At 48.6% G+C, this 26,179-nt stretch overlaps 1 protein-coding gene across 9 annotated transcripts in view; it reads left to right on the top strand.

The window, feature by feature from the left end:
• P4HA2 (prolyl 4-hydroxylase subunit alpha 2) overlaps positions 1-26,179 on the top strand; it is an 86,018-nt gene that overhangs the window by 57,363 nt on the left and 2,476 nt on the right. For 4 of the 9 annotated variants that reach the window (XM_086704531.1, XM_086704536.1, XM_086704522.1 and 1 more), the window contains 12 exons: positions 3,206-3,327; positions 3,959-4,055; positions 4,421-4,572; positions 8,341-8,478; positions 12,081-12,320; positions 13,800-13,993; positions 15,019-15,195; positions 18,277-18,347; positions 18,579-18,678; positions 23,464-23,517; positions 24,080-24,145; positions 25,913-25,981. In XM_086704531.1, coding sequence (XP_086560657.1) covers positions 3,246-3,327; positions 3,959-4,055; positions 4,421-4,572; positions 8,341-8,478; positions 12,081-12,320; positions 13,800-13,993; positions 15,019-15,195; positions 18,277-18,347; positions 18,579-18,678; positions 23,464-23,517; positions 24,080-24,145; positions 25,913-25,981 — 1,440 coding nt within the window. In that variant the 5' untranslated portion in view covers positions 3,206-3,245. Of the gene's footprint in view, positions 1-3,205; positions 3,328-3,958; positions 4,056-4,420; positions 4,573-8,340; positions 8,479-12,080; positions 12,321-13,799; positions 13,994-15,018; positions 15,196-18,276; positions 18,348-18,578; positions 18,679-23,463; positions 23,518-23,627; positions 23,896-23,970; positions 24,031-24,079; positions 24,146-24,918; positions 25,011-25,912; positions 25,982-26,179 lie in introns of those variants that run through there. The other 5 variants (XM_086704565.1, XM_086704577.1, XM_086704554.1 and 2 more) reach the window with 5 other exon arrangements.

The raw sequence follows: 26,179 nt of genomic DNA on the forward strand, positions 1-26,179 counted from the left end.
GCTCCTTCACAGAAGGCAGGCAGCTTCTTGATTAGTGCCTGGTAAGACTTGCTTGTACTCAGCAAACCCATGTTCTGTCTCTAGGCTGTTAAATACATTGTTAAAATTCAAGCTGTTGCATTTGGGTTGCAGCTGCGAGCTTGGCAGAGGTTCATGCCTGATGAGGTAAGGGGAGAAGCTAAGGACTCTGCTGGTTTGCAGCTGGAAACCTCTTTTCATGGCCATTTGGCCAGATTGTAAATGTCCTTTCCAAAGAGCAGGCTTGTTGGGGCCTCTGATTGTATGTCTTGGAATTGCCCTGTGCTTAGAAACAGTGCTGGTCACCTGGTGAGTGAATCACTGTCACTGGGGTGTTGGTAGGCTTTGGAGGATCTACCTGTGGGGGTCCAAACTTGGGACTTCATATGCATACAGTGTCCATTCTTAAACAATCCATAACAATCCATTGTGTGGGAAAAAATGTAAAATCTTGTGATATTGTTTCTGACTTAAACAAGTCTGTGGCAAAGCATTATTTGTTGGGTGCCTGATTTGGGCCAGACGTGTTCTAAACTCAGGGTGCAACACACATAAAATTGCATATTGGTTTTCTCCTCAGGCTCGGGTGCCACTTTGTTTTTTGTTTTTTTCTAAAAGGAGGTTTGACATTGCCCATTTCCAGGACTATTCAGCGTGGATTTCTGAGTGTTCCTGGAAAGGCTTTTGGGAGCACTGGACACTTTGTGGGGGCACTGGGCATGCACACACATTCCCACCTACTGTATCCTATCAAGCTTTGGGTGTGGGTATGAGATCAGATTGAAGGGCAGGCAAGTAGGTGGTTGGCCTTTCCCACACTCTGGGACAGTCCTTCTTGGATGCTGCTTCTTCCCAACCTGACCCTAGTTAGTATCTTTTTTAGTACAAAGTGTTTAGTGTTCAGGGCCAGGATCAAGAGAAGTGTTGGGGCTCTAGGGTACCGCTGCCTGAGGTGGTAATGTTGGTTTTGGCAGTCTAGGGGCTGCTTGGGAGTAACTGGCTCTCTGACCAGTGGAGTCATCTTGCTCTCCTCCATCACAGCAGGACTTTGCAAGCGCTTAGCAAGCCATTTCCCAGAACCCCATTTGAGATTCTGTGGGGCTCTGCCTCCAGGCTGGTATTTGTGGATGGGCTCAGTCTAAGCCGGATAGTGCATTCCAGAGAAATGACTGCTGGAATTCATGTAATGAAGGAACCTGGCTGCTTTTTGCTGAGTGCTGTAAGGCATGAACCATGGACTGGATCACCAGGGTGATTTGAAAGGAAAGGAGAGGCATCTCCCTCCCTTGAACTTGTTACCCGATCTCTGAAGAGATATGCCACTGCAGCTGGTGACACAACAGGGGGAAAGCGCTGGGCTCCCCCACTTCTGGCCGTGTCTGGTCTGGTGTCTTGCCTGGGCCCTGGTCTCCCACCACCCCATCCTGACAAGGCAGTTGGCTGGTCTCTCACTGTCCACAGATAACAGCCTCTTGGCCCTGAATTTTACTGTTCCTTCTTTTCACCTACAGAAGGTGCTTTCCTGAGCTAGTTAAGCCTCTTGAGGTATAAGGAACAGACACTACTCCCTATACAGGGGGCTCGTGTGAACAAGAAGAGAGGCTTTCAGAAATCCTGGGGTGGTGATGCAGCATGGTGAGGCCTGAGAGGAGATGTGTGGCTGGAACACGGAGCGCCTGGGCTCCACCTGAGGTCTGACGGCCTGCTCACCTTCTCTCAGTGACTTGCTCTCCTCTGCTGCCCTAACTCCATAAATTGGTCCTTTAGCCCAATACCCTGCAGCAGGTTCTGGCCTAAAAGATCTTGCTCTGTGTATCTCCTGGTCCCCAATATCGAGGGCACTGATGGGCATGCTCATAGCTCTGCAGACATTTAGCAGGGACATGAACAAATGCGGCCATTTACTTATTCACTCCTCTTAATAGAGGAACTGTTTTAGGGGTAGGGATTGTGGTTGGGCCTCTTTGAGCCTAACCTGGAACTATAGTAGATTGGAGTTTCTTCTGAGGTAAGGAATGATAGTCTTGGCTGTGTGTGTCTGATCGACCATAGCAGGCAAAACCCTGATGAACTAGCATTAGCTCAGACTTGGAATTCAGTCAGGTAAGGCTTACGTTTTTGGGGGGAAGCATTTGTATTTTCTTCATTTTCCTTGTTTTCTCTTAGTACATTTCTGGGGGGTTTGGCTGAAGTAGAGCAGGAAGAGAAGGGGCTGGCAGAGTGGGGACTCAGATGGGAGCTGGTCCTTCAGCATGCTCTGGGCTGCGTGGCTGAGCTGGAAGACCATGTCCAAAGCTTCTGTTGTATACTTAGGTTCACTGCCAGTGGAGCTTGCCCCATGTTGTGCCTGCTGCCTTCACAGCTGAATTGCGCTATTTCGAGGCTGACTAGAAGACAGAAGCTGATCTCACACCATGTCAGCTGCCTAGCCTAGCCCAGAGCTTTGGATTTGTGTGGATGGTTCATTTTTGTATCCCTGGTGCCTAGCTTAGTGGGTAGCCCGTGTGGATCTTCAGTAAATATTTGTGAATGTGACGTGCCAGTGGGGATGGTGTCTGGTGAGGTGGCAGACAGGAAGAGTGGTGTCTGCCCAAAGTGCCTGCTTCCCAGACTGCGTCTGCTGTGGCCAGGTGCACACTGTCAAGGGGAGTGGTTTTATCCCCCTGCTGGCCAACAGCTGCTCTATGCCTCGTTTCGGATAAGGGCTCCCTGCTGCATACTGTGTCAAGTTCTCTCCCTGTTTCTCGTGTACTTTCAGTCTTCTTGTGTGCCGAAGTTACCTGTGTGTCCCCAGCACCCGGCACCATCCTGACACACGTGTTGGAGAGAAAGACAAATAAGTCAAGCAGGCTGTGAAATGACAAGTTGTGGGTCAGAATCTTGGACTGATAAGCTATTAGAATCAGAGGTGACTGCCTCCCACACAATTCAGCCTTTCCATGTTGCCTTTAGATACCAGGAATCTAGAGGGCAGGGTCTCTCCCAAGGGTGCATGGCCTCCCAGAGCAGGGAGCATTGAGCACACATCCCTCGTTGTACACCTTGGCCTCGTTGCACTGCTGATTCTGAATATCCTCAGTTTCTATGTACTAGGTCAGAGTTTTGGCATGTTTGGCAATGTCTGTCTGTGTGCACATGTGTAAGTATCTCTCACCTAAGTTACGTTTTTCAACTGTTGATCCAACAGCTGTCACTTGAATGCCTTGCAGACACTACTCTCTGTGACCATGAAACACTGGGTGTCCACATTGCTCGTGGCCTGGTTTGCTGTCCTGGGCCGTGTGCAGGCTGAATTCTTCACTTCCATTGGTATGTGCCAACAGGACTGTTGTCTCCCTGAGCAATCCTTGGCTCAAGTGCCAGGGAATATCACCACCTAAGTCCTGTTCTTACTCAAGATGGGATGGCTCACCCACTGATTTTGAACAGTTCAGGGGAAAGTGGAGCTTGTGGAGCTGCCGTTTCCCCTTCTGAGGCCCTGGTGACCTGAATGTCCTTCCTAGGAGCTAGCTGTCTCAACTGGGTCTCCTCCCTGAAAATTGCAGGCTGCTCATGGGTTTCCTGGCCTTTCTGACCATCTTTCCCCAGGGTCAGAGAGTGGTTCTGAGCAGAGAACCCTTAGGATGTCCATGCCCTGGTGACAGGATCCAGCCGGTGGCAATAGGAGAATGAGATTTGGGGCTTCTTCCTGAAGGCATTCCCAGTGCGCTTATCTCACTGGCCCCTTAGAGCCTCCGCCTCTTTCTTACAGAAACTGGGGGCCAGGACCCTGTGAGTGCCTATGTCCCCTTTAACTTCCACGTCCCGGTGATCCCATGAGAGTTGACATGATGGTGGCCCAGAGGACATACTTCTGTGCTGGTGTTCTGTGCCCCAAGGAAGGAGGCTGGATGCCTCTCATCTGTTTCTTACTGGTTCTGCCTTTTTTCTTTCTCTGCAGGGCACATGACCGACTTGATTTATGCAGAGAAGGACCTGGTACAGTCTCTGAAGGAGTACATCCTTGTGGAAGAAGCCAAACTCTCAAAGGTTAAGAGGTATCTGATGTCCTAAATCCTTACCCTCACCCCCCCCCATAACCCCCCTAGGGTGCACATAAGAGGAAGCCCTTGAGAGAACGGTGAGGAGCTGGCCTGGAGGCTACTTCATGCCAGTCCTCTGGAGTGACTCAGTGCTTGGGTTAAGGACTCCCTGCTTTTCCCTTTCTATTTAAGAGCCTTTTTACATACATTGGTGTACCCATCCCTTGTCTAGATTAAGGGGCTTGCAAGTGTTAGTGAGGAATTGCTGTTTTCATTTTCTGTTGCCTCTTGAAGGGTCCTGAATCTCACCGGAGAAATTGCCATAGGTTGAGACCTGTGTGAGTGGGCGTGTTAGTCTTCCTTTTGTTTTGTTTCCTCAGCTGGGCGGACAAAATGGAAGCCTTGACCAGCAAATCAGCCGCTGACCCTGAAGGCTACTTGGCCCACCCTGTAAATGCCTATAAATTGGTGAAGCGGCTGAACACAGACTGGCCTGCGCTGGAGGACCTTGTCCTGCAGGACTCAGCCGCAGGTGAGGGACGGTGAACGTGTACTGGGTGGGCCATTATGTCTGGGGAGTGTGTATCTGAGCCTGTCCTGGGTCTGAGGGTGTTGATGGGCATGTGCAGTACGTGAACATGTAGTCCTGTGTTCTCTGCTCGTCCACCTTCTGTGGTGCACAGAACCCTCTGGCCTTCTCCCTTCTCTGTGCAGACCTATCAGTTGGCTGTCCTTGTTTTTAATATGTAATGTAATTAGGTCTTGCCTTTTCCTGCATTTTCATTTCCTTTTCGGGGGTACTTTTTTAAATCATGCTTTAGTAATATGTTTTCATAGAAAAATTAGAAAACAAAATAATCATGTAAGAAAATTAGAATTCTTTTTTTTTTTATTTTTTAAATCTTTATTTATTTTTGAGAGAGAGAGAGAGACAGAGCATGAGCAGGGGAGGGGCAGCGAGAGAGGGAGATGGAGAATCCAAAGCAGGCTCCAGGCTCTGAGCTGTGAGCACAGAGCCAGATGTGGGGCTCGAACCCACAGACAGTGAGATCGTGACCTGAGCTGAAGTTGGATGCCCAACCGACTGAACCAACCAGATGCCCAAAGAAAATTAAAATTCTTAATCTAGCTGGTTGGTGATAAGCACTATTAAAATTATAGTCTTCCAGGGTGCCTGAGTGGCTTGGTCATTTAAGTGTCCAACTTAGGCTCAGGTCATCATCTTGCAGTTTGTGAGTTTGAGCCCTGTGTCGGGCTGTGTGCTGACAGCTCAGAGCCTGGAGCCTGCCTCAGAATCTGTGTCTCCCTCTCTCTCCACCCCTTCCCCACTCACACTCTGTATCTCTCTCTTTCAAAAATAAATAAACATTTAAAAAATTTAAAAAAATTTTTTTCGGTCTTCCTACAGTTAGATTTACATAAAAAAAAAATGGACCCATACATATATTCCAGGGGATGCAAACTTATTTGCTTTGAGGGACCAAATGAATTAACAAAAGTGAGTTAAGTGGACTGGGTAGTGGGGCCAGCATAAGCTAGGGATCATGGGCCTCATCTAAATCCATTTCCATTCATATATTTTAGAAACAAAACATATCCAGGAGCACCTGGGTGGTTCATTCAGTTCAGTATCTGACTCTTGGTTTTAGCTCAGGTCGTGATCTCATGACGGTTTCAGGAGTTCGAGCCCCACATTAGATTCTACATTGGTAGCGCAGAGCATGCTTGGGATTCTCTCTCTCCCTCCCCCACCTTCACTGTCTCTGTCTCTCTTAAAATAAATAAACTTAAAAGAAAAGAAATGTATCTGTAGGCAGATTTGTGCCGTAAGCGTATAGTGTTTTTCTGATTTTTCAGTTTCTCTCTATATACATTAAATGTTATATGACATGGTTTTATGTATTTTTATTTTTTTTTAAATGTTTATTGATTTATTTTTTGAGAGAGAGATACAGAGCGTGAGTGGAGATGGGGCAGATAGAGAAGGACACATAGAATCCAAAGCAGGCTCCAGGCTCTGAGCTGTCAGCACACAGCCTGACGCAGGGCTCGAACTCACAAACTGCAAGATCGTGACCTGAGCTGAAGTCGGACGCTTAACCAACTGAGCCACTCATGTGCCCCAAGTTATAAAACATGATTTTAATGTCTGGACAGTAATAAGTGAAACTGATCTAGTGTAAAACTGGTCTAGTCAGTGGAAGTGGGATTGTTTCCAAATTACCAGCAATCGTGCACGTACATCTTTGTGCCTATCTCTGATTATTTTCTTAGGATAGATTCTTAGAAGTGGTTTTTGCAGGTCAGAGTCTGACTTTTCTTAAAGCTGTAACTATGCTTAGTGTTTTTTACTATGCTGGTATTTTCTGTGCTCTAACATTTTCCTCTCAGCAGGAGATGGTGGGGCAGGCACGGATGTGGGCCCCCCTGACTTTAGCCCAGAGCTTAGCCTCCTGGACTCACTGCCTCTTCTCCCTGAGTTGGGAGTGCTGATTAACTTCAGACTGGTTGTCTCTGGCTGAGGGAGTTCAGCCCATGTGGCCAGACTGGGCTGGGCTTGGCTGGGGGCAGGGTGGCCTCTGGGGAGGGATTGGTGAGTTCAGCCAGGCTGGAGCTGTGCCCAGTGAGCTCACTGCCTCCAGAAGCCATGACTGCCTTTCCCAGCCCCCTGTCTTCCAGCCTGGGGCTGTAGCTAAGAACTGACTGTTCTGTCTGCACTGCCGTAGAATAAGAATAAGCCTGCCGGGGTGACCTTCTGCTCCCCAGTCTTGCTGTCTACACCCCAATCCCCACTGTCAGCATCTGGTTCTTTTAGAAAACATTATAATTACCAGAAGGCACACAGGACAGGCCTAGAGAGCAATGGTTGTTTTCACCTCTGACTTTGAGAATTCTTGCCTCTGAGATGAGGGGGACATGCTGATGGTGTGGCTTTTTCTAAGGGCATGTTTTCTTTTTCCTGAATTCCAGACTCTTAGAGTTCCTGACTGTGCAGCCACGAGGAAGACAGGATTACAGCTTCTTGGTCCTTGGGTCCAGGGATGGTTAGAAGTGGGTGTTTCAGTCTGAGGTTGTGAAAGTAGGTGGTCATGGGTACTGCTGTCCTGAGGAAGAGGCCAGGGAAGAAAGGGCCTTGGAGCTCCCCCTCCCACTTTTCAGCTCACAGGCAGAATTGAAACCCCTGAATCATCTTGGAAGGGCCTGGCCTCCACCTGGAGGCCTGAAATTGTAGTAGGTGTATATCTTGCTGAAGACCTAGGGCTTGGAGCCCAAGAATAGCTTCCTTGGGTACTTCTGTGGTCAGGAGCTGTCCTGGCTCCAGCCTGGGGTCTTGAGCGCTACACTCTGGGAGCTCATGCTCTGAGCTTACTGTAGGTCTGAGTGGCATGAGTCCCCTAGAGAGAGAGCCAGAGCCAGTGTGGTCTCTCAGGGTAACATGCTGGACTTGGACAGCCCCACCTCAGTGCTTGGCCTGGCCAGATGGTCCCCCAGTCCCTAATCTGGGGGGTGGAGACAGCACCAAATGCTTCCAAGACTGTCATCATCACCTTTCTGGATGATAAGGGCCAGTGATCAGTAATGAGTGGCCAGCTGGTTCCCTGAGTTGACCACCTTTGTCCCTTGGGCTCCTTAACCTGGAATGGGGGCTAGAAATGTGTTTATCTGGCCAGCCCAAGGATCCTGAATCCATGTGATTCATTTTCCACTAAGTGGTCAGCAAGTCCTCCCTGAGTCGTCTTCTGTGCCCTTTTCAGTTGCTGTCTCTGTCTTCTGTCCCTTCTGTCTCTACCGGGTCTGAGTGCTTTGGAGCCAAGACTCCCAGACTCTCACATGTAAACCAGTGTGTGGGAACATTTTTGTTCATTCCAAATGAGCAGTCAAGGCAGACAGTACAGTGAGGAGTAAGAAAGGAGATGTCTTAGCGGTCCTGGGTGGGTCAGTTCGTTAAGCGGCTGACTCTTGATTTTGGCTCAGGTCATGATCTCCTGGTTCATGGGATCGAGCCTCGTATCGGGCTCTGTATTGGTGGCATGGAGTCTGCTTGAAATTCTCTCTTTCTGTCCCTCCTCCATTTGTGTGTGCATGCTATCACTCAAAATAAATAAACTTAAAAAAAAAGAGAACTCCACGGACTGGAGTTATCAGGGTGGGCTTCCTGGAGGAGGGGCAAGCAGTCTTTGAGGGAAGGGGCAGGGAGATTGCACTAGTTAGAAACCCTCCAGTGGGTACCTCTCTGATCCCAGGTGGAATTGTGCCCTTGGATCAAGGGTAACTTCTTGTTCTCACTCTCATTTGGAAGGTTTTATTGCCAACCTCTCTGTGCAGCGGCAGTTCTTCCCCACTGAAGAGGACGAAATGGGAGCTGCCAAGGCCCTCATGAGACTTCAGGACACATACAAGCTGGACCCAGACACCATTTCCAAAGGGCAACTTCCAGGTACCTTACCTCTCAAGGCTTTACCTGTCCAGTGTGTGTGTGTGTGTGTCTGTAATGGCATCTGAACAGGGCTGGAGCTACTGCCAGTTTGTGGTGGGCGGACTGTCAGGCATGCTGTCAGCACTGGTGGTGATCTGTCTTGGGTTTCCCATGGTGCCAGTTCCCTCACTCCCTGGCAGCCGCCTCCCATCAGCCCCTCCCAACCTGCCTCCCACACCCTCTCCCCTCCCCTCTCAGAGAAAACTAAGGCTGCTGCTCAGGACCCCTCAGACTCTGCCCCCAGAGCACTGCTCAGATCTCCTTTCAGACCTGCTTCTGTCCCCACACCCTCTGATTTCTTTTTGCCAAAGGCTGATCTCTGGACTCACTGCCCTGCGTCCTGTGTGTCCTCAGTTACAGTCTCTGCCCTGTTCATTCTTGGCCCACCTCTCTTGGCTCTTATCTGTGAGCTCACACGCACTGTCTGTTCTTACTCATTTTACAAACCCCTCCCTCAGGATTCAAGGCCCTTTGAGTCTATACTGCTGATGGATCTCTTTGCCCTCCTGGTTAGATTGCTGGATAGCCATCCACATGGTCTGCACTTCTTGGTTCTCATGTCCTCCTAAACATGCAAAGTCTGGCTCTTTGCCCCCCATCCGCCAGTCTTGCCCCTGCCAGGTCACCAGTGGCCACTCAGCTGCTAAAGCCATTGGATGGGTTTCAGGCATAATGTTCTTTAACTTTTCAGCAGCAGTTGGCACACTGATTATCCCAGTGTTCCTGATACTCTCGCTCCTTTGAATTCTGGGGCACTGATCTCTCTTCTCTTTTCGGCCTTTTGTGCTCTCTCTCACTTTTGCCCTCTCTCTCTCTCTCTCTCTCTCTCTCTCTTTTAAACAGGCCCCTTTCCCATGATTGCCTCAGTATGTTTACAACAAGACATATTGGGCTTAGGGGACTGTTAGAGACCAGTAAGCCCAGGGATTCACTTAGACCCTATTAGACCTTTGATACCATTCACCTATGGGACCCTGGAGAAGGCATAAGCCCAGGGTATCACAGTGTGTGGGAGAAAGAGGCACTCTGTTGTTGGCTAGTCAAGGATTAGAGTTTTGGCTCTGAGGAGTCTGGTGCGTCAATGGGAAGCAGTGTAGACTTCTTATTCCTGCCTCAGTCAGGTCTTGGAATAAGCCAGGCCATGAGGCTAGAGAGAGAAGGCCCCTTAGGGCACCTGCAAGATCTGTTCACCCTATAGCTGTCAGAATGTTTGGTAGGAGGAGAGAACCACACTCAAGCATTGACTTTGTACATGTAGTTAACAGACCCATGCATGTCCTGGAGGGATAGTGAGGGGTGGAAGGGAGTTCTTCCCCAGGATTCTTTTACCTTGTGTTTTACCCTAAGCACCTTCTCCAGGTGAGCCCAGCCATTGCCATCATTTGAGGCATCACCTGTACCTGGATGACATCCAGATTGTGTTTCCTATCAAGGCTTGTCTCCTGAGCTTCCAACCAGTGTAGGCAAATGCCTGTGAGGCATCTCTACTTGGGTGTTTTGTGGGCACCTCCAAAGTCACATGTTCCAAACTGAAATCCTCATGTGCTTTTGAAATGCCTCTCCTCCTCCCTCACTCCTTACCTGAGCAAAAAGCACCTCCATCCACTGGCTGCCCAAGTCAGAATACCAAGGTCTGTGGATTCTACCTCTCTTATCATGTCTTCTTTACTTGGAGGCCCTAACTCCAGCCTCATGGAGCCTTATTTCTCAACTGTATTATTGAAATATGTCATTTTGACCTGTCACGTCACTCCTTAAAAGCACTCTCCATGTAGTCACAAGCACATATCTGTTTATATCAGTTCCTGATCACAAAGCTTAACTTTAACTGCTAAACCCAAATTCCACCTATGTGTGATCTTTGAGTCTTGCATGGAGCCCTCTCCCTCTCTTCCTTGTCCATACTGCGTATTAAATTTGTACTAAGCTACCCACCCCTCAGCTCCTTTGCCCATCCCACACCCTCTGCCGAAGTACCTTTACCCACATCTGCTGGGTCTCATGTCTGATTGCCCTTCAGTACTCAGGTCAGCCGGTACTCTGCAGGGAGCACTCTCCAGCAGGTAGACTTTTGATTGGCTTCTGGGGAGGATGCTGAGTATCTGGGAGCTATTGTTGACATTCTTGGCGTTTGTGAGACATGCTGATAGTTGCTACTGATTATTAGCATCCTGGGGATCATAGAAGACATCTTTATGCATTATCTCATTGAATTCTTGTTCAAGTCCTCTAAAATTGATGGTGTTTACTTTAGACGTAAGGGGACTGAGAGTCAGAGAGGCTACGTAACTTATTCATAGTCACACAGCTGGTGTTTGCCATAGTGAGGCCCACATAGACCCAGCTTTGTCCATCTAGCTCAGCTGCTGTGTTATACTGACTCCATCACTGTTAGTTCCTGGGCCTATAGAGCCAAAGATCTGTGCAGGCCCAAGGATGATGGCCAGGGGCTCAAGGAACCCCTTCATCTCTGGCCTGTCTACTAACTCCACCTACCCTCCTCACCTTCCTATCCCACGTTGTCTGTTGCTGAGCCATCAGGGCAAACAGACCCCAGTCTCTGAAGTACCCGACCCATTGTAACAGGGGTTTTATTGTGGACAGAGCCCCATCTTGGACATCAGGCAGAAAGAACTCCCTCTGAGGCAGCACTTCCATGTCACCCATGCCTAAGTTGTTAAGAGAGTTAATGGAGATTCCCTCACTTTCCAGGGAGGGTCACAGCTCTTCTTTCCTCTTCGTGAGACCTGCTTTCTCACCGTTCCCTGAGGAATTCACTCATGGTCCCTCCCACTTTGCCCCCACCCTAAATCCTACATGTTTCTGTAGCTGGCATACCATATCTTGTCCTTGACTTGAAACTACCTTCATTGTCACTGTACAGTGCTGAGCCCAGGCAGGACCTGTAGAATAGATGCTCACCAAGGTCCCCGCCACCTAATGGTCAAAGCTGACACTGCAGGCTTGGCTCTTGACTTCCCTTGGCATCTGCCCCACAGCACTCCTGGCATTGTTTGTGCTACTACCTCTTAGGTCCTTCTCAGTGTTACTCTTTGTCCTTTCTCTGCAGGTGATCTGTGGGGTTCTGACCTTAGCCACCTTCCCTACTCTTGTCCTGTACTCTTGCTGGAAGTGATTATCCTCATCTGTGGCTTTAGCTGCCACATAAGTTCTTTGTTTTATATTCACCTAATTTTTCTCCCTCCAAGTCTGTCTGATATGGCCAGCTGCCCAACAGACATCTCCTCTGTGGCTCACAGGACCTTCATACTCTTCTGAATACTACTTTCTGGGCTTCCTGGGTTTCTCCACAACAAAGGCCCCTTCCCACATGGGAGAAGGGGATACTGTGGCTGGGAGATTGGCTGTGAACTCCAGTTTGAGGCAGGACCAGCCTCTCTGTGCTCACTTTGAAGTGCATGGTCTGAAGCCATGGTGGAACTCAGCTGGGATGATGCTCTCCCACCCCCCACCTTCCACTCGTCCAGGCTTCCTCAATGTGGGTATCTTTCTGCCAGTGCAGAGGCTCTTTGGAGACTGACCATTGGCCTCTCCTGCTGCAGGAACCAAGTACCAGGCAGTGCTGAGTGTGGATGACTGCTTTGGGATGGGCCGCTCAGCCTACAATGAAGGCGACTATTACCATACGGTCCTGTGGATGGAGCAGGTGCTGAAGCAACTCGATGCTGGGGAGGAGGGCACCACAACCAAGGCCCAGGTGCTGGACTACCTGAGCTATGCTGTTTTCCAGTTGGGTGACCTACACCGTGCCCTGGAGCTCACCCGCCGCCTGCTTTCTCTTGGTAAGGATGTTATAGGGGAAGGTCAGAGCTGATGGGGAGCTGGCAGGAGAACTGGTCACTCTGCTGGCCACTGTCCTGGGACTGAGCCAGTCTCACATGTCACCTGGCCAGTGACTAATGCCTTAACTGCTTTCAGGCCTATTCCAGCTGCCACCTAGTTCTTTACTCACCTTATTTCTGGCCTTAGCCCTTGCCCAGTTGCTGATGGATACCCTCAGACCTGTCGTCCTTCACACTCCCTTTTTCAATAGGAATCCAGTGCTGCAGTGCCTCTGCTGCTCTGCGGGATAGAGAGCCTTCACGGTGTCAGGAGCAGCTCAAGAGGCGCTTGAGGGTTTGTGCAGTGACAGAGGCCTGCCCCATTAGTTAGAGGTCTGAGGTCTTACTGGTGGGATTTGGTATGGCATTGGTGTTTAGAATGTCTTGTGGTGTTGGATTGAAGGAGATCAGAAGCACTGTGTCTTTTTCTTTTTAAATTTGGATTTTTAAAAATATTTATTCATTTTGAGAGAGACACACAGAGAGAGAAAGAGAGAGAGAGAGTGCGTGCGCAAGCGGGGGAGGGGCAGAGAGAGGGGGAGACACAGAATCTGAAGCAGGCTCCAGGCTCTGAGCTGACAGCACAGAGCCCGACGCAGGGCTCGAACCCACAAACCATGAGATCACGACCTGAGCCGAAGTCGGATGCTCAACTGACTGAGCCACCCATACGCCCCAGCAGTGTGTCTTTAAAATCTATCTGTTGCACCTCTTACTAACATATGGAATTATCACAGTCAAGAATTTCATAGACCAGCTGCTGTTTTTCATGAGCCTTGAGTCTGATGCCCCCTAGCGTATGATTGTCCTGTAAGACTGATGTGGGCAGAGAGCTTTATAGATCCTTTCATGTTAGTAAGGGCCTTGGACCGGGAGTCAGGATGCCTGGATTCCTTTTCTGCATAACCTTAACCTAAATCTTTTAATATCTTTGGACCTCAGTTTCCTCATCTATGGAGTGGCACAGTAATCCTGTCACATGTACTCCTTTGTGTTATTAAGGCACACAAAATGAAGCTGTGGCATTGTTGTGGCTGTTCTTTTTGCCAGTATTTCAGCCTGCCTTCTTGTTGTGATCAGCATGTGATGCGGTCACTAGTAATGGGTGTACTCTAGGGCATGGGTGTAAATGACTCAGCCAAGTGGGGAGGAGGCAGCAAGAGTCTGTACTCCTTCTCTAGACCTGTGCCCATGGGCCCCTTGTGTGGCCGGCTAAGTGTCCCCCAGTCTATTGTTCCTTTCACATCTCTGATGGAGCAGGGAGGGCCTGTGTCAGTTTCCCCGCTTTGACCAATGAGCCTTGTTAGGTGCTGTGGAAAAGCAGAATGCTGCGTGCAAAGTGAGCTGCCGGGAGAGAAAACCACTTACAGGATAATTTCTCTAAGCAATCTAACAGATGTTTGTGGTTTCCTTTTCCTTCTTGTTCTTTGCTCTTTCTAGACCCGAGCCATGAACGAGCTGGAGGGAATCTGCGGTACTTTGAACAGTTGTTGGAGGAAGAAAGAGAAAAAATGTTGTCAAATCAGACAGAAGCTGGGCTAGCAACACAGGAAAGCATCTATGAGAGGCCTGTGGACTACCTGCCTGAGAGGGATATCTATGAGAGTCTCTGTCGTGGGGAGGGTGTCAAACTGGTGAGAAAACATGGCTGGGTCCTACATGTGGACCTAGATTTCAGCTCTGGACGAGCACATTTGGGGAGGATGTTCCTGTGTATGTAGGCCGTTTCCTCAACTTCTTCCCCAGTTCTTTGTAGCCTCTGCTGTGGCTGACCTATGGGTGTTCTCTGATGTAGGATTGTGAGACTGTCTCCCCTGATGATCCAGGCAGAGTTTCTTTCTTTCTTTTTTTGAACTTTATTTATGTATTTTGAGAGAGAGAGAGAGAGACAGTGTGAGTGAGGGAGGGCAGAGAGAGAGAGAGAGAGAGAGAGAATCCCAAGCAGGCTCCACACTGTTAGTCCAGAGCCTGATGTGGAGCTTGAACTCACAAACTCTGAGATCATGACCTAAGCCGAAATCAAGAGTTGGACACTTAACCAGTTGAGCCACCCAGGCACCCCACAGGCAGAATTTCAATCCTCTAAGTTACTACCAAGCTCCCCTTCCCATCCCAGCATGCCCAGCTTCTGCTTGACCCATGCTCTGAGGAAAACCATGAGTGTGGATGTGGCCCAAAGGGAAGTTGTGGTCTGTGTAGTAAAGACACAATAGTAGCTACAGCTTAGTCTCAGGTGTCACTGGCTTTTGAGAGCCTTGGGATTCCATTGCTTCCTCCAGGAGGCTAAGGTGTGAGGCGGTCTCTGGGCCTTTTCCATTGCCCATGTCTGCTTACCTCCCACTGGCTCCTCCACCTGGAGTGGGTTCTCCCCAGTGTCAGCCCTTCTGACCTTCTAATATCTCTGTGAGAGGGGTCAGCGATCACCCTGTGCCACAGCACTTGTGGACATGAGGAATTCTTGGAAGAGGAGAAACATTACATGATTTGTGGCGTATCATTTCTCTCAGTCAAGCTGAGGGGCTCTTGTTTCTTCTCTGGTGGGGCAGAAGGGAGCAGCTGCTGGACACGACATGTGAGACCAGCCTCTGCACCAAGCCAGCCTGGGTCCGAGGTTTAAGACGCACTTTGTTCAGGACCTCTCGCTCTCTGTGCTCTCCAGACTCCCCGGAGGCAGAAGAGGCTTTTCTGTAGGTATCACCATGGCAACAGAACACCACAGCTTCTCATCGCCCCCTTCAAAGAAGAGGATGAGTGGGACAGTCCGCACATCGTCAGGTACTATGATGTCATGTCTGATGAGGAAATCGAGAGGATCAAGGAGATCGCGAAACCCAAAGTAGGTATCTCTGCACTTCCTTCCTGGCCACCTCATCCCTGGTACCATGGAGTGATTTCTTTGTTTATTCAGCTGGCCTGTTCTGATATGCAGCGTGAGTCTGCTGTCTGGGTGCTGAGGTACTGCACAATTTGACCTTATGGGTTCCTGGTCCAATGCTGAAGAAAACTGAAGGAACCAATGTGAACAGCCAGGTGCTAGGACAGAAGGCCTCACTGGTTTTTACTAGTTATGTTGTTCAATTAGGTCTCTAGTGTTAGTTTATTATATGCTGAAGTACTGATCATAAAAATATATTTTTTAGTAATAGCTAATGTTTACTGAGTTCTTAAGTATGGCAGGCCCTGTTCTGAGTGCTTAACATATATTAACTATCACGTCTCTTAAACATATTATGTCATTGTTTTCATTTTACCCACGAGGAAACAGACCTGTGTAGTTTGCACCTGGTTGCTCAACTGTCTCATTCTTCTTTGGGTTTTTAGCTGATTCTCTTACATTGCCCAGACACTGTTATCAACTGCAAATAGGGAAAATTTTGTTTTCTCCTTCCCAGTAATTATAGTTCCTATGTTTTTATCTTCTTGGGAACTGCTCAGAACTTCATGAGCATTGTTAACAGTATACATCCTGGTCTTGTTCCTGAATTTCCTGGGGATTCCTATGGTATTTCACTACTAAGTATACAGTTGGCTGTTGGTTTTTGTACATTTGTCATCAGGCTATAAAATTATTCTTATATTTCTAGTTCATAGAAGACTTGTTTCTATTTGACGTTTTTCAAAGAGAGCCATTTGGTGTTATGTCTCCACCCTTCTCTTATCATTGGTGATTACAAGGAGGGATTTAGTTAGATCCTGTATTGCTGTGCTCCTAATAGACTGGTAGTGGCCAGGAGGCCCAACACTTGTGGAGAGACAGAAAACAGGTTCCTATCCTGGCCCCTGCACCTCAATCTGAAGCGACCTTGGCTTGAGGTTCTAGGACATCGAGCACTCAGAATCAGCCATTGATGTTGCTGAGGGATGGTGTAGCCAGTGCGTGTGGAGAACAGGGACCAGGACCTCCCTTTCCACTCCCTGGGACAGCTGCAGAGTCAGCCAAGGAAGAAAACTGTTTTCCTGGTTGCCGGGCAAGAGAGGCTTTGTTATGCCATGACCTCCTGAGACATTCCTCACTTGTCTTTCAGACCAAGGCACTGTAGCATTTCTGTGTGTGTATTCACGATGGGTGTGTGTGTATACATGTGTGTGGCAGGGGCGGTGTAGTGGGGAGAAAACTTGTCTTTGAATAGAAGCCATGACATGTTGGCCATTAAAAGCTGACCTCTCCTTTCCGGAGCCTGTGAGGGACAGATGCTATTCTGGCTTTGAAGTAGGAACCATGAACTTAACTTGGTCTGCAGGGAATGCCTGGCAGCTGCTTTTTTGGGTCCCTGGCCTGGTTTCAAAATAGCCCTGTCTGTCTCTTGTAGCAGAACACAGCTGCCCACAGCCTCATTGTGGATGTCCAGCGAGCACCGAGGCTCAGATGTTTGGGTGGGGTCTGACTGCAGCCGCACTTGTTATCAGGAGGAATCGTAGTTGGGAGTTTAGGGAATCCTTCTGTCCTGGGTGCGCTGCCGTGTTGCCAGAACTTGCTGCAGCAGCAGTGTCCCTGTTCGGTGATGATCTGGCCAATCTTCTGGTCCAGTCACACTTATCCATCCCTTCTGCCATCAACTCTTGGCCTGACCTCTGCCTTGACCTCCTCAGTGGCCTCCTTGTTACCACTCTGGCCCTTCCCTAGTTTTCCATGAGGTGTCCACATTCAGATTGTGAGTGTCCCTCACCTGCCTTTCCTGTTTCTCATTGGCCACAAGCTTGCTTCCAGGCCCAGTCCTCACTTGCCTCTTTGGCCTACTCTCATCTCTTACATCTAACTTCTAATCTACAGTCATGGTGCCACACCCATATTCATCTCTGGGCCTCTGCATTGCTATTCCTTTTCTGTTACTGTAACATTCCCCTACTTGGCTAACTCCTGCTTACCCTTCAAGTCTCAGCTAGGTGGTCTTCCCCTGACCATTCCTGACTGTATAGACTAAGCTCCCACAGACTGTAAGCTTACCCCACTCCCAGCTCTTACCATGTTGTGCTGCAATTAGGCAGCTAGTCTTTTGCCTTCTTCACTTGATTGAGGTGTGTGAGGGCAGGGGCGATGTCTTGGTCACCAGTGTAGTGCCAGGCACATAGTAGGTACTCATTAAGTATTAATTGAAATTAAGGGGAAGTGATGTTGGGGTGGGGGTATCTGGGTCTGTGGTCCTACCCATGTGAGGTCATTAGGACGGCCCACAGTTGAAGCATGGTGGGGCTGACTTTGGGCAGCCAGGTGATTCTTGGGAGCATCATTGCACCTGTCTGTGGAGACTGAGGGGGAGATGAGGTAGGTTAGGGGTATTTGTGTATGTGTATGTATGAGTGTGTATGTGGAGGTAGGTGGCTTCCAGGCATTAGTTCACATATTTCAACTCGTAGAGTCCTTTCTGGATTCTGTCATCTGACCTTGTAAGGCCCCTGAGTAGAAACTGTGCTTCCTATCTTTCCTCTTCACAGCAGTGGGAGTCCAGTGTGAGCTGGTGCAGCAGGAGGGTGTTTGCATAGGTTTCTTGGCACAGGAGGCTGCTGTGGTTCAGAAGTCCTCAGGCTCTGGGATGGTAACACTGTCTGAATACAGTGGGAGCAGCCAAGCACAGGTGGTGTTCAGTCAGGGGCAGTTTGTGGGCCTGGTGAGAAAGCAGTCTGTCCAGGCAGATGAGGCAATGGATAAAGAAGACTCCGCAGGTGTAATTCTGCAGACAGCACAGACCTGGGCAGCACCCAGGGCTAGGCAATGACTGAGTGGGGCAGCAGCAGAGTAGGAATGTTGAGGCCTCAGACTACCACCTTGCCTAGCTTGCAGGATCACATTGCCTTGGCCAGGGCCACTGCCTGAAAGTCTTCCTCCCTCGCTGGTCTGACTGGTGGGTCTGGCCCCAGTCTCTCTGGGAAAACACTCAAGACAAAGAAGGATAAGTGTGCCTCTCTTCCTGTCTTCCAGCTTGCACGAGCCACTGTTCGTGACCCCAAGACAGGCGTCCTCACTGTGGCCAGCTACAGGGTTTCCAAAAGGTTAGCAGAGGTGATGGCGGTAGTGGTGGTGGGAGGGGGGTGGCTGCTCAAGCCCTCTTTCCAGGGCTTCTTAGTCTCTACTCAAGGGAGCTTGGCTTGGCTTGTCCTACTTGCTGGCACCATCCCTACTTACAATACTCACCCTGTGCTGGCCCTGATTCTGGGGACAGAGTGAAGGATCTCACCTAAGCTGCCTTCCCAACCTTCCTGTTTCTCCCTCTTTTGACTTAGCTCATGGCTGGAGGAGGATGATGACCCTGTTGTGGCTCGAGTGAATCGTCGGATGCAGCACATCACAGGGCTAACAGTAAAGACTGCAGAATTGCTTCAGGTATGGCTGGTCCCTGTGACCCTGTGGTTGGGAAGTGTGTATTTCTGGCTACATGGTCTCCCAGGGTGCCCATGACCAGGCTTAGGGAGGCTTGCCCAATGAACTGTATGACTGCACAACGATATGAATATGAAATGACCTTACACAGGGAAGCCAGAATTAAGCATGCCTACTGTCATTCCAACAGTTAGCATTCAACAAATGTTGATTATCTTCTCTGTATCCAAGTATCGTAGTAGGAGCTAGGGATCAGTGGTGGGCATGGCAGGCCCGTTGTGTCTTCTTGACTTTGGAAGCTGAGTTGTTTTAAGGACACTTCTAAGAGAGCTGTAAATACCTTCAAAGGTCTTGGTTCTGATGCACATGATTCACATGCACTTGGAGGTGACGTGTCCTGAGATACATTGGTAGGAAAAGTGAGAGGCCTGGAGAGGCTGGTGAGAGTGGAGTGCTTTTTTCAAAGTACCCCCTGTGGAACCCTGGCTTCCTGCCTTTATTTCCAGGGTGATTGTAAAGACACATGAAAGCTGAGTAAAGCTCCTAATTAATGTATTCTCTGTAGTATATTGAATTCAATCAGTTCTGGCCATCGTCCCTTCTGAACATTGGAACTTCTGGGTACTATTGTAAAGTGATGACCTGTTGGCATTTTTTAAGAGTCCCCTGGGTCTGTCTTTATGGCTAGAGTTTCTCTGTATTTCAGGATTGCTCCTTTCATCTTGATGCTTAGCATTTGGATCTGATCAACAATAGATTTCATTAGAATATTGAAGATCATTTGGAAAAGGTTCTCTGAACTTTTGCAGGATACACTCTAGCAAATCACTGATTTTTTTTTTTTTTCCTATAGCTGTGACACCAATCAGAAAACCAATTTTGAAAGTCTTCTTTATGGATTTGTTTGAAATCCACTAATTTTGTCTTATTTTATTTTATTTTATTTTAGATTATTCTAGTCTATTTTATTTTTTATTTTTATTTATTTTTGAGAAAGAGAGAGCACACACACAGACAGGAGAGGGGCAGAGAGAGGGAGACACAGAATCTGAAGCAGACTCCAGGCTGTGAGCTGTCAGCACAGAGCACGACGTGGGTCTCAAACTCATGATCTGTGAGATTATGATCAGTTGGATGCTTAATCAGCTGAGCCACCCAGGCGCCCCCCCCCAACCCCACCCCACCACCAGTTTTTGAAAACTTGCTGATTACCTTTCATTCTTGTGAAAGTTTTATATAATCTTTAGTTCAGCCCAAGCTAGTGTTGAGTTTGTAAGCTTAATTTAATTTTAATGTAGTTCTGTAAACAAGCACATCGGTGGAGGATTTTGATCACTTCTCCTACTTCCACCTTTTTAAGAGTGGTAGGGACTTTCAGTGCACTTGGTGCATCCGTGTTGGCTTTGTTGTGATCCATATCTTCGTGGAGCAGATTTGTTGTCGTTAAGACATCTGCCACTGTTGGAGCCAGTGTTAGGACTCTCACTGCCCCCATCGAGGATGACATTCTGCTTGATTGGCTGATTGCATGCTTTAAACCAATGGGCTGAGAAGAGTGGGTGGGACTCTGCTCATGGTGCCCTCCTGGCTGGCTTCCCTGCTACACCCTCTCTACCTTATCTCACATGAAATCTAAAAGGCAGAAGCTTCGTACTTGGACTAGCTTATCTGCCACAACCCTGGCTCCATCTTGTCAGGCCTGTCATCATGTTGTAGCTCAATTGATGACTGGGATCTGAATGCCAGGACTCCCTATGGAGGGACTCTTGATGTTGGGACTCTTCTGGAAGACCCAGACCACAGCTGCCCGGGGGCTGAGGCCCCGTTTTTGTTTGCCTTCTTCTAGGAGCTGTCTTGGCATTTCCTTTGCCAGCCAGCAGTGTTGAAAGCTTTGACCCTACATGGTCTGGGGGACAGCAACTTGGGTTTCAGCACTTGCTTCTAAGTGCTCATTCCACATGGACCATTTAAAGTGTCATTAGAGGGGCGCCTGGGTGGCGCAGTCGGTTAAGCGTCCGACTTCAGCCAGGTCACGATCTCGCGGTCCGTGAGTTCGAGCCCCGCGTCAGGCTCTGGGCTGATGGCTCAGAGCCTGGAGCCTGTTTCCGATTCTGTGTCTCCCTCCCTCTCTGCCCCTCCCCCGTTCATGCTCTGTCTCTCTCTGTCCCAAAAATAAATAAATGTTGAAAAAAAAAAAAAAAAAAATTTAAAGTGTCATTAGAGCCTCGGCACCAGCAAAAGTCTCTAGTCCCTGGTCCTTCAGAATATTACGGGCTTCTGGAAAGGAGCTGATGCTTATGCTCCCTGTTGATACTCTGTCACTTGTAGTCGATGTTTGCTATAGATCTTTTGGAGGAGAAAGGGCAATTGAGGCTTTCTTATGAATTAGACGAAGGCTTGTCTGATAGTGGAAGAGATGCTACACTGGCAGGATTGAAGACACTTATGACTTGATGTCTCAGCCTTACTAGAAAAGTAATTTCTGACCATTTTTGTGTGTGTCTTCACTCTGACCTAAATATCATAAATACCCATGTCTTTCAAATGACTGACTCTTAATACTTTTGTAACAACACATCTAAAGGTTAAAATGAATACCTCCTCACAGGAATCAGTTTTTGTTTGTTTGTTTTATAGAGATAGTGCATGCACGAGCAGAGGAGAGGCAGAGGGACAGCAAGAGAGAGAGAATCTCAACCAGCCTCCACACCCAGCACAGAGCCCAATGTGGGGTTCAGTCTCAAGACAGTGAGATCATGACCTGACCTGAAATCAAGAGTCAGACGCTCAATTGACTGAGCCAGCTAGACACCCCAAGAATCAGTTTTGATGTACGGTTGCTAGTTATTAAAGTTGTGAGTCTGGGCCTGGAGTTTGCCCAGATGGTGAATTTGATTGCAAATCCAGAAGCTCCCATGACACTTGCTCTTTGGGGATAGTATTAAGTTGTGTAGACACCATAGCATCAGCACCATGATTGAACTGTAAAAAGATGAGTCCGTTAAAATAATGCAGCTTCTTTCACTCCATCCTATCCAGCTGCAAGCTTAAGCCATCCTATATGCTCCCTGTTTGCTCCCAGCAAAGGGGAGTATTGGAAAATGCAGTCATACACTGCAGTTCCAACAGCAAGCAGTGATCAAATTTTGCAGAGTGCATAGCTACAGTAATCACAGTCGTATTTAAAATTTTCTTTCAAGTTCCCAGCTAAACTGGACCCAAAGAAAGTGTTTGTAATATTTTATCAACAACTGTAGCACTTCCCTCCTTACATGCACCTTCAGCCTTTGGGCCACTGGCTGAACCAGGCCTCCTTGCACTGTTGACAGGATTTCCCGGTATTTCTGGTACAGGAATCTTGCAGGCCCAGGCAGCGTATGACAGCGTATTTTCATCCCCTGATTGTTTATCAAATTTTATTTCTTTGGACACTGAAAATCATGCTGTCCAAATTCTGCCCTTCCTCACATTTGATATATATTTTCTTTTCCAGTAGGAGGATTTCCTCTCTTGAAAAGTACCTCTTCTCTCCCGCATGTCTGTAGGTCTCTATTATTGACAGTCTTGGAGTATCTCACATCTGACTCTTGGAATCACCAAAAAGGATATGCAGAAAATGCCAGCTTCCTAAAGACTAATAGCTGTGCCCTAGAGGTTTTTAGTGTTTCAGTAAGAGACAGTAGCCAAATGCTCCCAGATAGACATTAGTGGTACCACTTGATCTGTCAGCTTCCATAACAAATTATATGCTTCTTCTTGAACTTTGTCTATCAATCTGGCTACTGTGGCTAAAATAAACGTTTGTGACTTAGGACTTACATTGTGGTGATAAACTGTTCAGTCAGGTATTTACAGTTCATAATCTAATTACAGTAAAACCTTGGTTCGTGAGCATAATTCATTCCGGAAACATGCTTATAATCCAAAGCGTTTGTATATCAAAGCGAATTTCAAGAACCATTGGCTCACTTGTGATTATGTATTATTGGGTGTCACATACTGCTCATATCGCAAGACATCACTTGTTATCAAGTTGAAATTTATTAGAAACGTTTGCTCATCTTGTGGAACACTTGCAGAAGAAGTTATTTGCATTCCAAGGTTTTGCTATAATGACATCTGGTAGTTGCTGAAGCTAAGATGGCTCAGGTCCTAGTCCAGGTCCAGACTACCACAGGGGCCACCATGGTAGAGCAGCGGTCATTGGCCACACTGCAGCTGGCTGCCCCTGTCCCGCTGTGTCACTTGGATACAGAGCTACTCTGTACAGGGAACTGCTGAGAGAGGGGAGTCAGGTACGTTTGCCCTGCTCACTTTGACTAGGAACAGCAACTGTACACAGTGACACAGTGGGGGCAGGAGCAGTGTCAGGCACCGAGTCACTCCCAAACTAGCCTAAAAAGAAAGTCCCTGTCTTGAGTTTCTTGTTGGCTTTCGTCTGGATTACCTTCTTCTTATCTCTCAATCAAGTAGGGCCCAGGCCAGAGCCTACCTCAAGGAAAGCTCTGTCTGCTGACTTCTGAGTGTCCCTGAAGCCCAGAGCTTCTTCCCAGTGGCCTATCCTGTTGTGTTGGGAAAGCACATTTGTGCTGCAGCCTGACCGTTGGACACAGCTGTGGACACATTTAGTTTTTTTTCTGCCAGTGCTGGCAGGGTATAGTTAGAGAGGCTGCACTTGGAGATTCAGGTTGTTTTAGTTGTTAGGGGGAGATAATATCCCTGGGGAGAGGGCCTGCTCCAGGACTGTTCATGCTGCTGACAAGGTCCAACGCTGTTCTTTCCCACCAGGTTGCTAATTATGGAATGGGAGGACAATACGAGCCACACTTTGACTTCTCTAGGGTAAGGCCCAGACCACGGGTGCTTTCAGAGGCCCTGCTCCAGCTGGTGAGAGAAAGCTGGAGCTTCTAGGAGCACTTCAACCTCTACATCAGGCCCCCCTGCCTTACCAGGACCACCTGTTTGTTACTGGAGAAGTCCAAATCTGGAAGCATGGGACCTGTGGAGCCCAGTGCAGCCTGGCTGTTTCCCTGTGATGTGGGGAGTATTCCCCCTGCCCCAACTGTCACATTACCATGATTGTAAAGCATAGAACCTCACTAGGTGTTAGTGAAAGCTGTTCCTGCCCCCCTCCCCTGTGCCCCAGTCAGGGTTTCCTTTGCAGTAATGATCCATGGTCCAGGCTGATATATGGAATACATGCTGAGTGCCCTTCCTTGATCCTTTTGGCCCCGGTCCTGTGAGTGGGGGGTGGAATCATCTGCAAACGTGTGTGAAAGTTGTTGTTTGTTGCAGCGACCTTTTGACAGCGGCCTCAAAACGGAGGGGAATAGGTTAGCGACGTTTCTTAACTATGTAAGTATTCGGGCCAGGTCCACCTGTTCATTCTCACTTAATTTTATAGAAAAATGAGCAAGATGCTTTCAAGCGTTTAGGGACGGGAAACCGTGTGGCCACGTTCTTAAACTACGTGAGTATAATGCATGCAGCTTATGGGTCTTCAGGGGAAACTGGGTCCAGAGTGCTATCTTACATTCATTTCTGTGAGGCCTGATATCACCAGCTGTTGCTTAATGGCTGAGCCCTTCTGGCCCTCAGCTCTCTTCTTGGCTGGAGTAGAGAGTTTACCTTTGTTCCCATCTGTGTGCTTAGCCACACCTATGACTTTCACGTCCTTGACCCTTTTTAATGGGCCCACTGCTAGTCAGAACTTTTGAGGTGAGTGCCCTGGAGTGTTCTTTCCTTGGTGGCAGAGTGGGGAGCCTGCCATGAGGCGCTTTTAAATGAAAGCTGCCTTTGTTTACCCAGAACTCAGTGGCCTGCCTCCCACCTGCTGCCTGTGCTCCAGCCACATGCCATTGGGTTTACCTGTCACGTGAGGAACAGTTTGCTTTCCCCTATGCTTGGCCCACTTTAAAGAGGCATACAGACTGTCAAGTAACTTAGACACAGAAACCGAGGTCCATCTTTTCCTTTGGTATCTCATTTAAGTGTTTGTGTATGTTTATTATGTCCCGGGGATGGCCATGAACATGCTGGTGAGCAGGACACGTGTGGCCTCTGGTGGGGCTTATGATCTAATATGAGAGACTTGCTTTAAACGTAGAAGTAATTATTTAGTTACCATGGTGATAAGTGCCTTAAAAAAGCTGAGGTTCAGACACAGCCTCACTGGGGAGTAATGTGTCTGTGGAGACTTGAAGGTTGAGTGGAAATTAGTTGGTGGAACATGCTTCCTGGCAGAGGAGTGAATGTGTGGAGACCTGGAAGAGGAAAGGAGCTGGGGATGTTGGAAAATGGAAGAAGGCTCTTGTGACTCAGAGGCAGTGCATGAGGTGAGAGTTGCTAGAGAGAGAGAATGGCTTCTGAGACTGACAGGGCCTTTGGGTTCTAGAAAAGAGCCTGGATTTGATCCCCAGCACTATGGGAAGCCATCAAAGGTTTTCATCTTATTCGTTTACCATATGTCTGTTGAGTGCTCTTTAGTCTGTCTGGCATGCATCCTGTGGAAATATTTTTTTTACTCCACCTGTTAATACATGATAGACAAAAAAAACTTGGAGGAAGCCAGCCAGATGAAAGAGAGGTGGTGCCTTGGGCATGAGTTGAGGCATGCTTTGCGGGCCCAAGTGTAGTCTCCCCACCGTGGAGCCTGTGGTCCATTTAGTTTGAGGTGTCTCTGGGAGAAAGCAGGGCCCGCAGAGCTTTACTCTGCCTGCTCACCTAGCTGGCCCTTAGGGCTGCCATTCTGGGAAGATGAAGGTGTTGCTAGAACCAGAGAAACAGAGCCCACAGTGGGGGCCACCAATGGTATTGGAAGCAGCAAGGAGCTCCGGGTCAGGGCAGATCACTGGGCACAAGTGCCTTAGGAATGGCCCAGGCTGGGAGGGGATACAAGGGTGGGAGGTGGGGGAGGTCAGTCAGGCATTTTCCGTGTACAGACTGGGATTGTTCCCATCTGAGGATGGCCAGGATGTGGGTCTCCTGCAGGGCTACAGCTCTCAAGAGCCCTTGGCATGGAGCTGTCCTGATGAACCACACAGGTTAAAGCAGGGTTTAGAGAGGGGTAGTGCATGGGGAGATCCTTTCTTGGGTGGCTGACTGGCTGTAGAGCAGAGCCTTCAAGCAGTGCCACTCCTGCTCAGAGAAGGGTAATCTGCATGCTTGTGTCCTTTGTGACTGAGTTGCTCAGACAGCTTTGGGTATAGAGGCCAAGCTCTATGTCTTCTGTTCTCAGATGAGTGATGTGGAAGCTGGCGGTGCCACTGTTTTTCCTGATCTGGGGGCTGCCATTTGGCCTAAGAAGGTGAGTTCTAGTCCTTGTGGGTCACAGGTTGAAGCACGGCTCAGACCTTATTCCTTTCTCCTCTGAGTTCCATTCCCTGGCCTGCTTGACTCTTACTCTGAGGGGTCTTAGCCCCTTCCTGCCTGAACTCTGACCTTGGGGCCCCAGCTTCCACTTGGGGATATGGATAGGGAGGGAAGTCCCTTTGGGGGAAGGTGG

This window comes from Puma concolor, chromosome A1 (assembly GCF_028749965.1).
Source record: "Puma concolor isolate L17-30 chromosome A1, mPumCon1.1.hap2, whole genome shotgun sequence".
Lineage (NCBI taxonomy): Eukaryota > Metazoa > Chordata > Mammalia > Carnivora > Felidae > Puma > Puma concolor.